The 20691-nt window shown below is 58.3% G+C and overlaps 1 protein-coding gene across 1 annotated transcript; it reads left to right on the top strand.

Annotated features, from left to right (window-relative positions):
• The first annotated feature begins 9084 nt into the window (after window positions 1-9084).
• Window positions 9085-19245, top strand: TINAGL1 (tubulointerstitial nephritis antigen like 1). The gene is made up of 12 exons (XM_039233414.1): window positions 9085-9193; window positions 9681-9998; window positions 10956-11019; window positions 15094-15186; window positions 15381-15495; window positions 16606-16729; window positions 16818-16968; window positions 17086-17275; window positions 17378-17423; window positions 17693-17816; window positions 18543-18588; window positions 18705-19245. The coding sequence occupies exons 2-12, from the start codon at window positions 9689-9691 to the stop codon at window positions 18843-18845; spliced, it is 1404 nt and encodes a 467-aa protein (XP_039089345.1). The 5' UTR covers window positions 9085-9193; window positions 9681-9688; the 3' UTR covers window positions 18846-19245.
• Window positions 19246-20691: the final 1446 nt, after the last annotated feature.

Raw genomic sequence — 20691 nt, 5'->3', positions numbered from 1 at the left:
ACTGTTTATTTTGAGAGAGAGAGAGAGAGAGAGAGAGAAGCAGGGGAGGGGCAGAGAGAGAGGGACAGAGAATCCCAAACAGGCTCTGCGCAGTCAGTACAGAAACCTATGTGGGGCCCGATCTCACCACCATGAGATCATGACCCAAGCCAACATCAAGTCAGACACTTAACCGAATGAGCCACCAGGCGTCCCTAGAAAGACATTTCTGGCTCAAAACCGGAAACTATACTGAAAAAGAAATATAAATGGCTTTGAAGCTTTTGAAGAAATCCTCAGCCTTCATAAGAAGATAACCATAAATTTCAAATACACTTAGCTTCCATTTTTCACCTGTGAAATTGGCAGAAACCCAAAAGTTGGATAACATTTTTTTAAATGTTCATTTATTTTTGAGATGGGAGGATGAGTAGGGAGAGGGAGACAGGATCTGAAGCAGGCTAGCGCTGACAGCAGAGAGCCTGATATGGGGCTTGAACTCACAACATGAGATCATGACCTGAGCTGAAGTAGGTCGCTTAACCAACTTAGTCGCCCAGGTGCCCCTACTCCATGCTTTTTATTTTTATTTTTTTATTTTATTTTTTTTAAAGCTATTTTTTTAATATTTTTATTTATTTCTAGGAGAGAGAGAGACAGCGTGAGCAGGGGAGGGTCAGAGAGAGAGGGAGTCACAGACTGAAACAGGCTCCAGGCTCTGAGCTGGCAGTCAGCACAGAGCCCGACGCGGGGCTCGAACCCACGAACCGCGAGATCATGACCTAAGCGAAAGTTGGACGCTTAACCGACTAAGCCACCCAGGCGCCCCTACTCCATGCTTTTTAAATATATTTTTGAATCTAGAGAATGTATTAATGAATGAAAAAATCAAATAAGACCAATTCTTAAAAAAAATTTTAGCATTTATTTATTTTTGAGAGACAGAGACAGAGGGTGAGCAGGGAAGGGGCAGAGAGAGAGGGAGGGAGACACAGAATCGGAAGCAGGCTTAGGCCTGCTCAGAGCCCAACGCGGGGCTCGAACTCACGGACCGTGAGATCATGACCTGAGCCAAAGTCAGATGCTTAACCGACTGAGCCACACAGTTGCCCCAAAACTAATTGTTTTAAAATGAATTTTTTAATGAATTATTTCTGGGCCTGAGCCCACCCCCTCGCCTTGCCCCCACAAGCTGCTTCTAGGGAATGTCATCTCTGGAGCCTTTGACCTCTGTCATTTCTTCTTCATTCATTCTCTCCGGTGCCTCAGGAGAACTAGAGACAAGAATTTAAACAGCGGTGGCTGAGCAAGCCATCTCTCTGGGACTCAGTTTTCCCATCTGCAAAATGCGGATAATAGCTCGGAGCGTTGGCTGCCGGTGCAGTGAGATCATTCAAGTCCAGTGACCAGTCCTTAGAAGGCACCCAGCCCACAGCAGGTACTCACGGCCTCCGCGCTGGCTGGAATGTAGGCAGGACCCCTCCCTACAGAGGTAGCTTATCAAGCACAAACTAGATGAACAAGAAACGATAGTGCCCTTCACTTCCCCCCACACACCGTGTGACTGTGGCCAGATTCCTCTCCTTTGCTGTGAGATTCCTCAGGATCCTGGAGCAAGATACCTCATTTCCTTGGTTGCAGAAGAGAGGAATGGACTGAATGAGCCCTCCCTTTTGTGAGAGTGGGGAGCCCTTTGGGACCACGAAGGGCTCCCTCTCATCTCAGAAATGGGTTGGTGAGGCCCACATGGGTTGGTGCATGTCGGAGGCAGAGCCAGGGCTGCCACTGAAGGCCCCAGACTCCCACCCGGGCCCTTAACCTGCACACCTGCCTTTGCCCAGGGACACGTGTGTCTGAGTGGCTATGCGGTGACATGGGGACACTCTCCCTGGGCCTCTCCTTATCTTCTCTGCTCCTGGTTCATCCTATTGAAGGTCTGATGCCCATCGAGCCTTGAGTTTAAAGACTCCAGCTCCCCTGCGGGCCCTGAGCCCCACCCAAGGTCGCTGCCCCCACATCCGCGCCATCTTCCCCCACAGCGGGAGGCACAGGCTGACAGGCATATACTACTGGTGCCTCCTGGAGAGAGCATCCCTAGGGTGGGGGAGGGGGTGCCGGTGGGGGGCCAGGGACTTCCGATGAGCTGGAGCACTTGCAGGCCCTGGTGGGAGCACTGAAATGACCACTAACTTTTCAGTCTCCCCTGAAACTCTCAAGCTCCCGAGGACCTCCCTCACCCAATCCTGCTGGTCCCTGAGCTTCCGACCTTGCGGGACTTTCTTCCCTTTCCCAGCAGCAGAGAGAGAGGGGTCGTGAGTCCCGGCAGCCCCCTGGGGCTTCAACTGCACTTCTCCCTGCATTTCACAAGATCCCTCAGGATCCTGGAGCAAGAGCTCCCGAGGTAGGCTCCTGCTATTTGCACCTTGACCTAAGTCATCTCCTCTCAGGAGATGTTGACTGTGTTTCCGACTGGAAAGTAGGTCACCTTGGCCCATCTTAGGGGTGGACTTGACCTCCATGGCCTCTGCCTCTGTGTTGTTGCTCACCTCTGGGAGACACGTGGGGCTGTTCCTCTCCAAGCCGATGTACACAGTGCACGTGTGCGGATTCCAGGCCTGTTCTCATCCGGGTGACTGATTTCATCTGGTTCCAGTGCGGGTCCACCAAAGAGGTTGGAGCAGGTTTACATTAGTTTCACCTAGTTTTAGCAGGTTTGACTCGCTTCATGTCAGTTTAAGCACCTTTGTGTCTCCTAGGCTATTTCTGAGCCCACTTACGGCTGTTTGGATTCAGGTTAATTTAAGGATAGCAGATACTCCGGTGGCTGTGGTGGTGTGTCAGCACTGTGGATTCTAAGTGCTTTATATATATTAAGCCCTATAATCCTCACACCTACACCACCAGTAGAGACTGAGTCCTCGTGTAACACATGGAGAAACTGAGGCACGGGGAGTTTAAGACATCGGCCCCAGGTTTCATGGTGATTGAAAGGCAGAGCCAGGATCTGAATCTATTCCTTCTGGCTACTGAGTCTCTGTTCGGAACCTCCGTGTTCGGCTCGAGCACTGAGGAAGAGCGTGCGAACCACTTCTGGAGGAGTCGATTTGATCTGAGCCAGTTTGTTCTGTTCTGTGCCAGCATGAGCCACGTCGTTCTGGCTCGACTGGCAAACGTCCAGAATGTGGCACATTGCAATTGCCACATCGACCTCAGACCCTGTGGATCCCGGCAATGGAAGCCCGTGGTATTGGTTGGTGCTCTGGGGCCTACTGTACCAAACCGCCACCACTTAAAGCAACAGCAATTTATTTTCTCACGGTTCTGGAGGCCAGAAGTTCAAAACCAAGGGCCGCTCTCCCTCTGGAGGCTGTAGGGGAGAAGCCGCTTCTGGCCTCCTCCAGCCTCTGGTGGCTTCAGGAGTTCCTGCTTCAGGCCAGTCTTGGCGTCCACGGTCACATCGCCTCCCTCCTCGTCCGTCTGTGTCCCCTGTGTGTCTCTTCTACCAGGGACACTGGCCAGTGGATTTAGGGCCCATCCAGATATCAGAGATGATCTCATCTCAAGATAATTACATCTGCAAGGGTTCTTTTTCCAAATAAAGTAGCAGTCATAAGTTCCTGGGAGTAGGACCCGGACGGATCTTTTTCAGGGCCTCCACTCACCCCGTTATGACCACTAAGGTCACATCAAGTATTTCCCCTTAAGGACCCAGCTCTGAAAAGTGCCTCTTCGTGTTCACTCAGCTGTTGGGGTTTCTGCTTAGGGATGAAAGGGCAGAGTGTAAAATGCGCTGGCAGCCATGAAGAGCCTCTCGTGCTTTTGAAAACCCATTTAATGATATTCCCAGTGGGAAGATCAGGACTTCCCAGAAACATGAAGGAACGTGTGGAAATGTCTCTGTCAACAGGCCTTCAAAGATAGTACTAGCTTTCTAAGGTGTCTGCTGGTGATCTCTCCAAGCTTACCATGCATGGCTAGGTGAGCCTATCTAGTGAAAGTGATGGCCACCTGACAGGAGGGGGAGCTGTGAGCCCCAAATACTCCAGTACTCTCGGCACGGGTTTGCAAGAAGCTAGTGATTTAGATATGGATGAAGATGGAGCAATGTTGTTGATGCTCAGCAAATAGTCTTGGCAAGGAAGCAACACCCAGGGGCCTTTTGTATTCCACTGGCCCCAACACCAGTGATACAGAAATATGACACAAAAGAGAAGCTGTGTTCCTCTGTTCTGCATTTTCCCACTTGCACCGACAGCTAAGAACCACAAACACTGGCAGGTATGAGGGTCATCTTAGCTCTTGAACAAGTCTGGCCTCTGCAGAGGCGTGTGTCCAGGCTTTCGGGGCTTGGGCTTGAGGTCCTGTCCCGCTCCTAACAGCCGGTGTGACCTTGGGCAAGCCGGGAAATCTTTCCGAGTCTTGACTTCCCCATTTGTAAATTGAGAGAATTGGGTCACCTGGGGAAAGCCCTATGCTGGGCACATGTATGTGACAGAGAACAGACTGGTGGGCCAGGGCCATCACAAGTTCATGGTCAGCAACTCCAAATGGTCACTCCGCACTGCTGGAGATCCTACTCTGTTTCTCCAGGGGCCTTGGTTGTGATAATGACTTCACACCTAACCCTTGATCCTCCATCCCCTCCTCTGTGCCTGTCTCACTTTGGCCGTGATTTGCTCCCTTTGGAAAAGTGGAAACCATCAGAGGAGACACTCTGGTCTTTGTGTAGCTAATTCTACAACCCCATCTCCTCTTCTCTCCGCCGCTGGGGTCCTTGCCCCGGCTCCTCCCAAGGCCAGCTGTCCTCTTGTGCGCTGGGTCCCCCTCCTCTTACTTTATCAAGGACTTTGCCCCTAGGTAATCCCCTCTCTCTGTATCAGCAGGTCCTCCCCTCCTAGTGGTCATTGCTATCAGCACGGAGACACGGTTTTGTATCCCCCACGGTTGGACAAAACTCTCCCTTGACGCTCCTTAATTCCCTTCCAGCCCACACCCCAGTTCTCTGCTTCCCTTTGCACTAAAACTTTCTGAAAAGTTGCCTCTGGTGGTTCTCTCCCACTGGCTCCCATTTGCTGCTGCACCCGTTCCAATCTATCTTCCAGCCTCTCTCTTCTGCTAAGACTGCTCTCAGCAAGGTCACCCCAATTTCCCTGTTGCTAAAGCTAGCGGATGCATCTTTGTGCTCAGCTCACTCGACCTGTAGGTAACATTCCATACAGGTCAACTCTCCCGCCATCTTGAAACACTCTCTCCTGTGGGCTGCCTGACCTCGCAGATCTGGCTCTCCTCCTTCCTCCCTGGCCACACCTGCTCAGTCTACTGTACCATTTCCTCCTCTCCAACGTTTAATATGGGAAGGTCCCCAGGCTCAGTCCCGTCCCTCTTCTCCAGTCTGAGCTGGAAACCAGCATGGTAGTCTATAGGTTCAAATGTCCCTGAGGCTGCCCAGATTCGGGAGGGGAACACTCTCTGTCTCTCAGCGTAGGAGCAGAGCATTTGTGGCCACATTCTAGGAACCCAGGAGTCCTGCTTGATTTCTCCTGTCTCCTCTCCCTCCCATCTGCTCCTTTGGCAAGTCCTGTCAACCCACCTCCAAAGTAGGTCTCGAATAGGTCCCTTCTCTTGTCTCCACGGTCCCCAACCTTGTTCAAGCCCCAGCACCGCTAGCCTGGGTCCCATTGTTGCCTCCTCCTTGGCCCCTTGGAGTCCACTTCTGCCTTGTGGTAGCCGTTCTCACCAGAGTGGCCAGAGGGGGCCTTTGTTCGTGCGCCTCCAATTATTTCACTCCCACCTCTATGTCTCTTCAGCGGTCAGAGGACAATTCAGGAGACTCGCTCCATCCTGACGGTCCCTCCCAGCCTCCTCTTGAGCCTCCACCCCACTCAGTCACTGCAGTGCGGCCTCTCCGGGCTTCCAACTTCCCAAACAAACCAACCTGTGCCAGAGAGAAGGGCTATTGCTCGCACGCATCGGTTCCCTGTAACACCCTTCCAGGCTCCAGAAATGCTGGCTCCTTCCAGCCCTTCAGGTCTCCGCTGGAAGGGGGTCCCTGAGATCCTCCCCTTGATCACCGGCACCCCAGGTTCCCGTGCTGTGTGCCTATCTACAAGCATCCTCCTCTGCGGAGTGACTTACGGGTATGTTTGCTTGTTTATCCATCCATCTTCCCATTAGATTGAAGACTTCACCCTCAGTCTTACCTGCCGCAAGCTCCAGTGTGCTGCCACAGTGCACCACTCCGCCTGTCACAGCCCCCAAAAGGCAGGGCTTTTCATTACTTGATCCCACAGGCCCCAGGAAGCCCGACGTGTCATGACCTGACCCGACACGCAAAGCATGAGGCCTCGCTTGGGTGTCCCGGGTGCCACTGCTCCAAGCTCCGGATGCGTGCAGCCGACCCCGGCCCCAGCTAGAGTGTCATGCGGGACCCAAACATCTGAGCCCCAGGCCTCCAGGAGCAGGCCCGTGGTCCCAGACCTGGGTCTGGTAGAGCACAATGGACCTCTGTCTTCTCAGGAGGTTTGGCTCAGCCCCCAGAGGAGAATGACCCATTCTGAGCACCCAGAGCAGCTGCGGGGTGGCGGCCGCAGCTGGGGGGAGGTTAGCACTGGACTCGGGAGGGAGAAGAGGCCTGGGCCTCTGCCCTGCTGTGTGAGCTTAGACATGTTACTGTCCCTTTTTACCCACACGTCCCTTTGTAGAAAAAGAAGAGCATGAAAGGGTCTCTAAGGGGCATTTGGGTCCAGATGGGAAACCAAAGTGGAGAAAAGGGCAGTGTCCGCCCAGGGTCACAGGTGAGGGAAGACAGAGTTGCCACCAAGCCCAGGTGGCCTGCCTCCCAGAAGGGAGAAGGGCTCAGCAGGTAAGTCCTGCTGTGACTCGTCACCTTGTGCTCTGCCCCAGGCCCTTGGACCAGAATAAGACAGACAGTGAGTCCCCAGAAAGGCGGGGGGCCACGGAAAAGAAAAGTGAGGCTAGAGCCCCCACGCTAGCCCTGCCCTTTTCCTCTTCTCTTTGGCCAAGGAACCCAAGGAGTCACAAGATTCCATTTGGGCTGGGCTTAGGGCCAACATCAGTGATGAGAGGGGACATCCTCCCCCTCCCCCCCACCTCCAAGCACCACTCTTGGCTCTGGCATCTTCCCTCGCTCTGCGCTCCCGCTTCCTATGCACAGACAGACAGGCAAAGACAGGCAGCTGGCCAGACGTTCCCAACAGGCACAAACAGACACCCACAGATACACAGAAACTTAGCGAGACAGACACCTAGGAGACAGGCGGGCACAGACAATGACAATCACACAGTTATACATACAGACGCGCAAGCCAACAAGCACACAGACACTGGCAAAGAATACACGGGCCGACAGAGAGCCGCACACACGACCAGCACGGAGGCCACCTCCAGGCAGACACACAGGTGCACAGCACTCTTGTAACAGAGAGACGAGTGGACGTGGAGACACACTCAAGCAGAACACCCAGTGGACACACACACACGCACACACATACACACACACATGGCAAAGACTCACGAGGCGGGGGGCCTACAGGGGAGTGATTTGGGGCAAAGGACAAGCTAGGTACCCCCAGGGCCACACCCCAACTGCCAACCCCAGAGCCAAACCGAATCCGATCCACAAAAGTAGGCACTCTGGGTAGGATCTCTTCTGAAGGCTGCCTCCTTCCCCTGCCCGAGGATGTGACCTTCACCAATGCCGAGGGGCCTGCCTTGCAGTCAGGTGAATGGAGGTTAGACATGACAAGGGACTTCCCAACCAGGAGTGTGTCAAGACCTATGGAGGGTGACTAAGGGTGACTGGAGGGAAAGGGGTGAGGTGGTGATGGGTAGGGAGCCTGCATTCTGGCCGTGTGACCTAGGGCAGATCTTCTGAGCCTCAGTTTCCCACTAGGCTTTGTCGTCCCAGGGTCAGCTTCTGGTGCATCCATGCTGGTGCTGGGGCTCTGAGACATCACTTCCCCCGCTCTGCCACTGCCTTGAGGCAGGGTGACTCCCTGCCCAGTGCCCCCTGGCAGGGGGTAGCCCAGTCACAGATGGCCGTTGTCTGGGTCACCCCACCCCACCCCCAGGAGCTGGCCAGCTGAGGACATCCCCAGGCAGGGGGAAGGGGTGTGGAGTGGTCAGAGAGAGGGCACAGGGAATCCCCATGCCCGAGGCCCCCCCTCCGAGGGCTGATGTGAGGTGCAGGCCTGGGGGTGGAGAATCTGTCCAGGCGAAGCCTTTCATCTTTTCTGCTGTTAGAGTCCCCTGGCCTGGACCCAACTGGTTGGCAGAGGGGATTGCGCAATGGAGAGGTAAAAGGTGACGGCGGGCATGGCGGGACAGAAGCCCCATTGTTTGGGGCCCAGGCCAGCCCTGGCAAAGGAAGGGTTTATGCCCCGGGCAGGAAGGGGGGCTCCGCAGTGGGAGGGGGGGGCACCAGCTGCCAGGGCTCTTGCCCTTAGGCCCTGGAGGGGGACAGGTGCCAAGCAGGATGCCCTCGGGGTTGATAGAGGGGTCAGTGGTTGGCAGCCTGGGGAGGGCAGACTCAAAGAAGAGTTGTGGGGCAGGGAGGCGGCGCCCCCAACCCCTCCCCTCGGAAGGATGAGCCTCCAAGGCCTCAAGAGCAGGGTCCTCAACCACCCTCCTCCGGATTCCAATCATTCCTGAGAACGGAGGCGGCTTGGGGCGGTCCCAAGCCTGAGGGCCACGGGCGTGCAAGACTGTTTTTAATACCGCAGGGTCGCAGGGGTCTTAGAGATTTTTTGCTGTCCACACCCTCCCCATCATTTCCCAGACCTGGGTGCAAAACTCGGAGCTCCGCTGCTGGCGATCTCCCCTTCTTCGCCGGAGCCCCTCAGCCCTGCGGTGCGGCCCATTGGGAAGTCCTTACAGGTGTCAGACCACAATCCCTTCCGCTTCGGCTGGAGTTCTGCCCCCTGAGGGAACGAACGGCTGCCGTCGGAGACCCGGCGAGGACAATCACGTGCCCACTGTCCCTCACACAGGTCCCAGCTCCCGGGTTACCGGGCTACTACAGGTGCGGGCCAGCCAGGGCCCCTCCCGCGGCCGGGGGCGGCGCTGGGGGCGGGGCGGTGCAAAAAAGCGGTCCTGCCCCGCCCTCCTCGCTCGACTTTGAGTGTCCCGTGGTGGCAGGAGCCGGGAGCCGGGAGGCGGAGGCGCGTGGGGCAGCCCGGGCACAGCCCGTCACCAGGTAGGGACGCTCCCCGCGCAGGGGGCAGGGGGTGTGGGGTGTATTCAGAAGGAAGGAACAGAGAGGAGGGGGGCAGGCGGAGGGACCGCCAGGGATGGCAGGAGAGGAGACTGGAGGGGGGCACGGGGACACAGAGGAACACCAGCTGGGCATACCGGACTCAGAAATGGAGGCTGCAACAGGGGCAGAGGGACCCTGATAGGAGAGGCGACCTCAGTCCGAGCAGTGGCTGTTGAGCCAGGGGCACCCAGAATGCCACAACCCCTCCCCCCCCCGTCCTTGAAGGTCCCTGGGGCAGGTCAGGGAGGGGCTCCATTTCTTGCCCAGTCCCCTTCCTTCCCCGGGACGCAGGAATCAGGGTCTCTGACCCTGCCGAACCCCCTTGGACTCACAGCCCCAGGGAGCTGAGAGAGCAGTCCCTGGGGCATCAGGGAGGCTCTGCTGCCCCCCACCTCTGACCCCTGACATCTGCCCTCCCTGGGCCCAGGAGGCACCATGTGGCGATGCCCACTGAGGCTGCTGCTGTTGCTGCTGCTGGCCGGCGAGTTGACTCTGGGTGCCCGGCGGGGTCGTGGGCGCCGGGAGCTAGCACCGGGTCTGCACCTTCGGGGCATCCGGGACGCGGGCGGCAGGTACTGCCAGAGGCAAGACCTGTGCTGCCGGGGCCGTGCCGACGACTGCGCCCTGCCCTACCTGGGCGCTACCTGCTACTGTGACCTCTTCTGCAACCGCACCGTCTCCGACTGCTGCCCTGACTTCTGGGACTTCTGCCTCGGCGTGCCACCCCCCTTTCCCCCCATCCAAGGTGGGCACCAGACGGCCAGGAGGGTGGGTCGCTTTGTCAACCCCAGACTCAGCAAGGCTCAGGAGCAAGGCGGAGGCACTGACGTTTCCGGGGAAGGCTTTGTAGAATCTGGGAGAGCCCCCGCCCCACTGTCTGCGCCTCTGGGAAGTCCCGCTCTGGTCTAACTCCAATCTCTCCGGCGAGACCAAAAGAGAGAAGATCCTTGGTCAGTGGGATTCGAAGCTGGCGCAGGAGAAAGGCAGCCTCCTGCCTGCCCTTTCTCCCAGTCCGGACTCCCTGCCAGAGGAGGAAGGTGCCGCCCCGCCTGCTGACTCACCCGCAGGCTGATAAAGCCCTCGGGGGTTGGTCGGGCTCATCTCCGCCATTCCTCTGCCGTTGCTCAGGATTCCCAACCCTGAGAAGGCTGGTCACACCTGGGAGGTGGGGCGAGTCTCTTCCTTCCTTCAGCCTTGTCACCATCCTTTCCCACGCCCTTGCCCCTGTCCCATAGGAGAATCACTTGAATCTCTTCCCACAGTTCTGTGGGCCTGGGTGGGGGTGAGACCGAATACCTAGGGTGTCACACTCCGAAGTGCTGTGTTATCTTAGGGGAGTCACTTGCCTTCTCTGGGCCTTGGTTTCCCCATGCCCCTCCCACCCCCCAAGTTTCAACTCATGTAAATGGTAAAGGATCTAAGGAATGGCCGGCATCCAAGTGAAGCAAGAGGGATCCGAGTTGGGGTCACTGAAGAACTTTCTAGGTGACAGGTGCTATGTCACCTGCAGGAGACATCTTAGGAAGTTATAGTTTGACTTTAGTTTCAGTGAGGGCTGGGAGGTGTGTGTGTGCGTGCGTGTGTGTGTGTGTATGTGTGTGTGTGTAAGGATTCCCAACACCTGACTTCTGAGGACCTGGCCATCTGAGCCTGTAGTCTCTGGTCTTAATTCCACTTCTCTCCTCCTCTTCCCTCCCACCAGGATGTGCCCACGGGAGTCGCATCTATCCAATCTTAGGAACCTACTGGGACAACTGTAACCGCTGGTGAGTATTTGGGGCTTGGAGGGTGCTTGCCTTGTGGACTCTGTGGCCTCTAGACTTGGTTCGAACCCAATCCCTGTCACTCACTGGCTGGGGACAAGTCCTTTCCCTTCTCTGAGCCTCAGTTTCCTCGTCTGTAACATGGGAATTTTTTACATGGACTCTGGCAACTTATAAAACAACACTCTAACAGCATTCCCCAGGAGTGGCCAACCATGGATGCCTGGGCCCAGGTGTGGCCCCTGAGCTAGGAGTGCTTCCCCATCCCCTCCTGGCTTGGGCTGTGCTCCTGCCTCTCCCAGCCTTTCTCTGTGTAGGGGAGAATCTGGAGAAGGGGGCGCCAGGAAGGAAACCTGTGACTGCAGCATCCGCTGCCCTGGACTGGATGAGGGTCAGGGACGACGGCTGAGCTGGAGGCCAGCCAACCTGCAGCGGGGGCCTTCCCGGGAATGTGGCCCCTCCCCCTCCCTACCATTCCGGGATGAAGGGTCAGGGGTGCTCCCCTGCTCGAATCTGAGGCCTGAGGTGGGAAACGGAGAGGGCTTGGGTAGGAAGCCTTGAACGCCTAGTGGAAATAATGGTTACCCTGTGGCTTTGAGGAGGTGGCCCTGCACCCACTCCACCCCATGCCCTCTTTGCCTGGGACTGAGAGGCCCCAGGGAGGAGGAAACTTTTTGGAATGCATTACGCATACGCTGTTTCCATTGCCTCACTGGTGTGAGGGGTGCTGGGTCACAGGGGAGAAGGGACACATAAGGTTCAGCATGTGTCTGCGTGAGAAAATGTGTGGTGTGTGTGTGTGTGTGTGTGTGGTGTGAGTGTGTGTGAACTGGACACGTGTGTTCGGAAAGACTGAGCGTGCCTGCAGGACCCTGCTGCCCCTGATAAGATGTCTCTGGCCATTGATGGGTTAACCTCTTTCCCACTCTTATCCCTGGGGCCTGGCCACCCTGGGCCCCTCTGGAATGCTGGGGCCTGCTGCCACCAGCCCAGTCTAGACCTGCTTGGGCAGCCCTGGGGGCAAAGGGGGAGGTGGCAGGAAAGGACTGACCAGCCAGCTGTCCCCTCACTGCACTGGGTGGCCCCATTCCCTGTGCTTGACACCTGAGTGAGGGTGTGGGCTGTGTCTGCCGGCCTTCTAGGCTGTGCGAGCCCTCGAGGAATGCCTGGAGAGTCAGAGAAGGAAGGGAAGCCTAAGAGAGGCTGCCCCCCTACGCAGCCTCCTCCCTCCCTCCACGAAAGTGCTCCCGCCCACTCCTGGCCCCAGGGAACCCAGCCATACTGGGTTTGCTCCCCTTGAGGCTCCTTAAAAGGCAACAGGGGAAGGGCGCAGTTCAGCGTCTTGTAATAGTAAAGTTATGAGCTGGCAAAAGCATTGTAGCATTCATAGAATGCCCTGCTCTGTCGACAGCTATTTGTTAAAGACCTACTGTGTGCCAGGCACTGTGCTGGGCCAGGGAGGTGCAGCCAGATATGGGAGACCGTCCTTGAGCTTGCACTAGAGCCTCTGGCCTAATGATGAAGGAGCTCACACACAAATAAGCATATTACAGGGGCGCCTGGGTGGCTTAGTCGGTTAAGCGTCCGACTTTCGCTTAGGTCATGATCTCGCGGTTCGTGGGCTCGGGCCCCGCGTCGGGCTCTGTGCTGACTACCGGCTCAGAGCCTGGAGCCTGTTTCAGTCTGTGACTCCCTCTCTCTCTGACCCTCCCCTGCTCACGCTGTCTCTCTCTCTCTCCTAGAAATAAATAAAACATTAAAAAAAAAACAAATAAGCATATTACAGCCTGCGACAGGTGTGGCGGGGTAAGGGAGTAATGGCGGCGGGGGGGGTTCCTGGTGTGGACTGGAGTAGGGGCACGGGAAGGTGGGTACACAAGCAGGCAGCAGTGGGGGTGGGGCACAGCTTGTGGGAGGCCAGGAGGTGGGACAGGCCTCACTGTGGGGACGGAAGTCCGGAGGAGGCTCAGGCCGCATCCATGGGTCTCGTAAGCCATGCTGAGGGTTTTGTATTTTGTTCTAATGACAGGGGAAGCCACTTAGAGGCACACAGTCTGACTTATGTCATTCAGAGATCTCTCGGGCCTCAGAGTGGGTAGGTGTGGGGAGGGCGTGTTGTAGAGAGGCAGGGAGCCTGGGTAGGATGGCATGGCCATGGCCCAGGTGACAGGTGATAAGGGACTGGAGGAGGGTGGTGACAGTGGAGGGGGAGGTGAGAGGCAGGAGAATTCAAACCTTCCACCATGTGCTGATGGCGGGCACGGGAAATGGGGGTACGCCACGGACCGCGAGCTCTGGTTTGAACACCTGGATGAATAAGGTGCCCTGTCCTGAGCTGAGGGTGTTAGGGGAGGAACAGCTTTGGGGGAAGGCCGTGTGGGCCACTTTAAGTTTGAGGCATGCCCAGAGGAGCTGTGAGGAGGCCAGGCAGCTGGGAGTCTGAAACTCCAGAAAGACGGAGTGTGGGGCTCCTGGCATGGGAACTAGAGTAGTAGGTAATGAGTCTTGAGCACCTGCGATGGGCCAGGCCCCGTGCTGAATGCTTTACAGGCCTTACAAAACCCTGCCATTTAATCTCTGGAAGGTAGAACTATTCACTTCCTCGTTTTATGAACAAGAGCATCGAGGGAGAGAGTTCACCTGGGGTCACATGACTAGTCGGCGAGGTTGGAACCCAGGACTTGAACTTGAGGACCCGTGCTCTTAGCCACTTCACTACAATGCCTCATTCACTCATTCATCCAACAAATATTTATTGGGGGCCTACGATGTGCTAGGTTTTGGTTTCTAGGCTCTGAAGATAGCCAGCAATCCCTCCTCTCCAGGACCTGCGTATCTAGGAGGAAGCAGGTGTAAGCTGTGCGCATAACTCAATATATAGCATGTCAGATAGCGATGATGCGCTCAGGAGAAAATTAAACCCAGAAGCGGGATGGGCAGGTGCGGCCACGGCAGGTGGCATCTGAACGGAGGTGAGAGGGAGCACTGGGGATGTGGGAAGCAGAGCAGCTCAAAGGTCCTGGGGCAGGAGCATGGCTGTCGTGAATAGTCAGTAGACCAGCCTGGCTGGAGCCTCAGGAGCCGGGACCCAGAGGAGGGGGTGACAGAGGGGACGGGAAGACAGATCACGCAGGGCCTTGTTAACACAGCAAGGACTCTGGCTCTTATTCTGTGATATCAAGCCAAGGGAGGGTTTGGGGCAGGGGGATGGCATGATATGACTTGGGTTCCACGGGGTCATCTGACAGCTGTGTTAAAAATATACTGAAGTGGGGGTGCAGGGCAGACGCTGGGAGGACAGTGGGGAAGCTGTGGCAGAATCCAGGGGAAAGGTGATTGCCTGCAGGAGAGAATGAGATGCCGTGTGGATCCTGAATGTGCTTTTAAGGCAAAGCCAACAGGATTTGCCAATGGATCAAATTAGCACATGAGGGAAGGAGTCAAGGGTGACTCCCAGGTCCTTGGCCTGAGGTCCAGGAAGAATGGAGTGGACGTTTCCCACAGACTGCGGGGAGAGCACGCATGGGAGTGGGGGACCAGACATTCAGGTTGGGGTGTGTTCAGTCTGAGCGGCTGTTGGACACTCCCGTGGTGAGATTGTGTAGCAGCAAGATTCTTGGATCTGGAGTCTAGGGAGAGATCCAGGCAGCAGATATGAACCTGCGAACTGTGGCCTTGAAGTTGACATCTGGAGGGGCGCCTGGGTGGCTTAGTCGGTTAAGCGTCCGACTTTCGCTTAGGTCATGATCTCGCGGTTCGTGGGTTCAAGCCCCTCGTCGGGCTCTGTGCTCACTGCCAGCTCAGAGCCTGGAGCCTATTTCAGAGTCTATATCTTCCTCTCTCTCTGACCCTCCCCTGCTCACTCTGTGTCTCTCTCTCTCTCCTAGAAATAAATAAAAATTAAAAAAAAAAAAAAAGAAGTTGACATCTGGAGCCACCAGGCTGAATGTGATCCTCTAGGGGTCTTCCCATAACTGCTGGCACAGAACCTCAGGCCCACATTGACTTCTGACGCCCCCTCCCTTCAGAGGATGCCCGGCCCCCCCACCCCTCACCTCTCCGTTTCTGCCCTTCTAGCACCTGCCAGGCGCAAGGGCGGTGGGAGTGTGACCAGGAAGTATGCCTGGTGGACCAGGACATGATCAACGCCATCAACCAGGGCAACTACGGGTGAGAGGCCCTGGAAATGCCCCCAGTGGGCACAGACGCACGCACCTTCCCCCGACATGCATGTGCTGGCAGGCATGCCCCGATTTCACTCATGTGTACCCTCGGCCAGCATGCGTCTCTCCCCCCCCCACATGCACTGACCTGTAGGACCCTCGGCCTCGGCGGGTCTGTGACTCCCATCACTTCTCTTTCAGATGGCGGGCTGGGAACCACAGTGCCTTCTGGGGCATGACCCTGGATGAAGGCATTCGCTACCGCCTGGGCACCATCCGCCCTTCTTCCTCTGTCACCAATATGAATGAGATTCACGTAAGGCCGCCCTTGCCCACCATCCTGCCATCTCCCCGTGGCCTGGCCCCCTGGCCCCCTGTGTCCTGTTCCTCCAGGGGCCTGGGCCCAGACCCCTCCAGTAGGCCGTGTGTCCCTGGACACGTCACTCCCCTTCTCTGGGTCTTGGGTTCTTGCCCCTGACAAGACGTGCTGCGCACACAGGACCGATGCTCAGATTCCGAGTTCTGCGGTCCCAGCACGAGCCCCTTCGTGGCCTGCCCAGCCTGGGAAAAATGCTGTTCCTCCCAGTACAGCTGGGTCAGGGCCCCAGGGGCCAGGAGGTCACCTTGGTATTTTAGGAAGGGAGGGACAAATTGTCCTCTGGCTCTGGCTAGCGAGCAGGAATTCTCGGAAACAAATGCCGACTCAGTGGAACCCGGAGGGAGGAGGGGGCTTCTCCCCTCCTACCAGTGGGACCCCCCCCCTCCCCGCCATGGACAGAAATGGGAACCAGACCTGGAACGGTCAAAGGGCGAGGAAGGGAAACAGCAGCAGGACAGGGCTGGGGTGTGCGTGGCAGGATCTGTCCGTCAGCGGCAGGCAGGGAGGAGGCAGTTCTTGGACAGAGCGCCCCTCCCTGCAGAGGGGCGGCAGCTCAAGGCTGGGGCGACCAGCCCCTGCCCCTGTCCTGACTCCCCTGGGCCTCTGCTATTTTCTGCCTCCTGCTGTTTGCTTTGGCAGCCTGCCTGGTCACAGGACCTTACTGCTCCTTCCCTCCCCTGCCCTTTAGGGCTCGAAGCCCAAGGTCCTGGTAGGAAGAAGGAAGTGTCAGATCAGAAGGTGTAGAGGAAGAATGAGGGGTGGGTATTGAGAATGAAGAGTGGGGGACCCTGGCTGGGCCACTTCCCTGATGGCCTCAGTTCCCTCATCTGTACGACAGGACTGGTCACCCCCACCTGACATTGAGAAGGCACTAAATGGTGCCTAGGTCTTCCCCTGGAGTCAATGAGGAGATTGCCGGAATCCCTCGGCTGCAGGAATGCTTAAGACCAAACCACAGAAGGCCCTGGACTCTTGGTGGCCGACGGGCCCCTGAAGGGTAGGCTGGGGCAGAGGCAGGAGGCAGACGGAGTGACTTTTGCTTTGCAGACAGTGCTGGGCCCCGGGGAGGTGCTACCCATGGCGTTCGAGGCCTCTGAGAAGTGGCCCAACCTGATCCACGAGCCCCTTGACCAGGGCAACTGCGCAGGCTCCTGGGCCTTCTCCACCGCAGGTATGTCCCAGGGCAGGGGCTGGGGCAGCAGAAGAGGAGGGTCGAGGCGTGAGCCCCCTGACGGCCCTTCTGCCTTCCCCCCCACCAGCCGTGGCATCCGATCGCGTCTCCATCCATTCCCTGGGGCATATGACGCCTGTCCTGTCGCCCCAGAACCTGCTGTCCTGTAACACCCACAACCAGCAGGGCTGCCGTGGCGGGCGTCTCGATGGCGCCTGGTGGTTCCTGCGACGTCGAGGGTGAGCGGCAGGGAGCGTGTCGGCCGGAGCTGGGGCCTCGGGAGGGCAGCGTGCGGGAGGGGCCCGGGCCACGCGCGGCACGTCACCTCTCCTCGCTCCTTGCTGCTCCTCCTCCAGGGTTGTGTCTGACCACTGCTACCCGTTCGTGGGCAGTGAGCGGGACGAGGCTGGCCCCGCCCCCCGCTGTATGATGCACAGCAGGGCCATGGGTCGGGGCAAGCGCCAGGCCACCGCCCGCTGCCCCAGCAGCCATGTCCATGCCAATGACATCTACCAGGTCACTCCTGCCTACCGCCTCGGCTCCAACGTAAGTTCACACTTGGTTGAAGGGGCAGAGGCAGGAAGGCTGACCAGAGGCTGGAGCCTCACCCCTTGATCGACACTCTCCTCCCCACTCCCAACCCTCCAGGAGAAGGAGATCATGAAGGAGCTGATGGAGAATGGTCCTGTCCAAGGTAAATGCCCCTCATCCTGCCCCCTGGTTCCAGAAGCTTGTGCCTGCTTGAGACCGGGCACAGCACGGTGGCACAAGTGGTCTGTACAGCACTGAGTAGCAAGTCCCTTGGGGCTGGGAGTCAGGGGGACCTTGTCTCCTCCCCACGGGCAGCACCCTGGGGCGGTGGGGGGGGTCACTTAGACTCTTGGCATGGGCCTGGGCGTGGACCTCCTGACTGGGGCATCTCCAGACCTGCGCTGCTGGGCTGAGCTGGACCTCTGCCCACAGCTCTCATGGAGGTACACGAAGACTTCTTCCTGTACCAAGGCGGCATCTACAGCCACACCCCCGTGAGCCTTGGGAGGCCAGAGCGATACCGCCGGCATGGGACCCACTCGGTCAAGATCACAGGGTGAGGAGGGTGAGGGGCTCGGCGGGGGGCAGAGAGGGTAAGGGGCAGCAAGGCTTGCACTAGGGGCTCTGCCTTGAGTCCATACCATCTCTCTGTAAAGTCCCATTTCGAAGAGGAGGAAACCCCAGGACAGAAAGAGAGGAGAGATTTGCCTTGGGTCACCCCCGGAGTGGGAGCCTTGCTCTCCCTGACACATTGTGATAAAACAACTCCGGTGTAAGGATTCAAGGGCTGCTGCACCTCTCCCCATCTCACACCCACCCCAGCTCTGCCTGACTCCCAGACTCCCACCCCCCCTCTTCAGGCCCCCACCTGAGATACCCACAGGTGTTTGGGTTGCTGATTTCAAGTGTCCAACCAATGAAATGTACTTTGTAGGGGCAGTTTGGGGCCTCCGAGGTACCCCAACCTTGTGGTCCCTGGTACCCAAGCCTCCCTGGCTCCTCAAGTGAGGAGAGAGGGCAGGCAGATGATGAGTGAGGTTGTGAAGTCCCAGAGACCTGTCCCCAGGATGTGGGGCTTTGGAGGAGGGAGTCCCAGCTTCTCCCGTTTCCGCTCACCCCTCCGATTATCCCTTTGGGCGTGGGTACACAGACTTTGAAAGGTGGAGACTGAGGGAAGCAGAGAGAGGGTTAGAGCCCTGCCCAAGCCGCTGGGGTTCGAGCCCCTCAAAGCAGATGCACTCAGCCCCCTTCTCCCTCCCTGGCTCTGCCCCGCCCTCCTCAGGTGGGGAGAGGAGACGCTGCCCGATGGAAGAACGCTCAAGTACTGGGTGAGTCCCTAGGCCGCTGGTACCCTGCGGCCCCGGCCGCCTCCCCCCACTGCCGGCCCTCCTCCCCGCCCCCCACTCCCCCTGCCACCCTCACCACCGCCCCTCCTCATTCCCAGACCGCGGCCAACTCTTGGGGCCCAGCCTGGGGCGAGAGGGGCCACTTCCGCATCGTGCGCGGCGCCAACGAGTGCGACATCGAGAGCTTCGTGCTGGGCGTCTGGGGCCGCGTGGGCATGGAAGACATGGCGCACCGCTGAGGCCCTGGCACAGCGCCGGGCTGGCCGGCGGAAGAGCCCCTGGGGGGGCGGCACTGCCCAGCCCGCCCCGCCCGACGGAGCCCCCGGGGCGCAGGCGGGCGCCTGGGGTCTAATCCCCCACGCGCGGGTTCCGCTGACGCAGCGCCCCGCCTGGGAGCCGCGGGCAGGCGAGGCTGGCGGAGCCCCCAGACCTCCCAGCGGGGACTGGGAAGGGCCTGGCCCGGGGAGGAGCGGGCCTGCGTATCCCAGGCCCCGGGCACCCCCGCTCAAGACCACTGAAGCCAGGACACCCCCAAGTCTCCAGCCCCACTACCCCATCCCACCCCTGTACTCTTGTTCTCCAAAGATATTTATTTTTCTTCTCACTGTTTTAAAAATAAAAAGAGTACTGGTAACTGTAGTACCTTGGAACTTCGGGGAGTGGAAAGCCAGGCCACGAGATGGTGTGGCATGTGGTTGGTTAGACAGCAGAAAGGACTGCCTGAGGCCTTGCTGGTCGGCCGGGTGGGTAGACTAGAAATCTTAGTGTCCATCCGGCCCTAATTGTCAATGGTCCTGGGCACTGACCTACTTGGAGGTGGGGCATGGGCGGCCTGGCCTCTGGCCCTCAGAGAGACATGGACCCGTGGGAACCACCTTTCAGACGCTGAGTCAGCGCTGCCTGGTGGGGGGGGGGGGGGGCCGACCCACCAATCAGCGACACTGGCGCCGGTGCCCAGCAGGCAAGGGGGGCACAGCCCCACAGAGGCTGGAGCCTCTGTCTGTGCAGATCAGCCTCTCCAAGCCACCCAGGCGAAGCCCCCCCCCCCTTCCCCCTGCCCCTGGGCCATGCTAGACCTGCCTCTCTGATCCCTCTCCCTACCCCACCTCCCCCAGGATCCCAGTGCCAGCAAAATAAGCCAGGTCCTCGGCCTGTGTTTGGAGGCCGACAGGACCCACTCCACCAGCCTCCTCACTAAAGCTGCTTCACCCAGTGCCCAGGCTATTCCAGAGTCCTCAGTGCCCCTCAATGTCCCATGCACTTGCAGGACTGTCAGGCGTTTGCACAGGCTGTTCCCCAGTCTAGATGCCCTTCCATTCCACCCACCTCTGGCCCCTCTGCTGTTTGAAAGCCAATCCAGGGCTCCCTCCTTCGGATGGTACCTGAGGGGGTTGCTGAGTATCATGCAAGGGACCCAGGCTTTCCCAAAACACCTTACTCCCCCCAGAGTGGCCTAGACACCTCCTCCCTGGGCTCATCTACATACACCCTGCCCTTTCACCCAGTAGTTTCTGGGTGTCTGCCTACCTCCTCTGTTTTATGCTGGAAGTTCCTTGAGAGCAGGGACTGGGGTGGGTTCATTTGGGGTCCTGGCACCCACACCCGTACCCTGGTGTAAGGTGGCATCACAGTTTGTGGAATGGTGGAGGGAATATGCCCTGTTCTTCCCCGACCGCTTGGCTCCCAAGACCCGCCCCCCCCCAAAAGCCGGTCCCTCTGGGCGCTGGTGTCCCTTCCTTTCCAGGAGCCTGGGGAGGGGGCTCCGCGAGGCAGCAATCTTCCTCGCCCCACCCCCAACCTCAGCCAACCGGGAGGCAGGGGCAGCCAGAAGGGGGCCAGAGGGGGGTCCTCGTCGGGGCAGGCAGCCCCTCAGGGCTGGCCGCGTCCCCGCATCACCTGAAAGGAATGTGGGGCTCCCGATGATAAGCGGCCGCCTTTGTCTCATTTCCTGTTTGCCAGGACGTCCCGAGCCGGCTCCGCTGGGCGGCCCGCCCGTCCGCAAGGAGCCCAAACCGCCGCGGGGTGGGGGCTTGGGGATGAGGGCGGGAGGGGAGTCCCGAGCGGGACCTGAGGGGGTCCCGCCCA

The sequence above is a fragment of the Hyaena hyaena genome, unplaced genomic scaffold (genome assembly GCF_003009895.1).
Source record: "Hyaena hyaena isolate Hyena2069 unplaced genomic scaffold, ASM300989v1 scaffold_3, whole genome shotgun sequence".
Taxonomy (NCBI): Eukaryota; Metazoa; Chordata; class Mammalia; order Carnivora; family Hyaenidae; genus Hyaena; species Hyaena hyaena.
The sequence above is the reverse complement of the archived record's forward strand: the minus strand, read 5'-3'. Positions and strand labels throughout refer to the sequence as shown.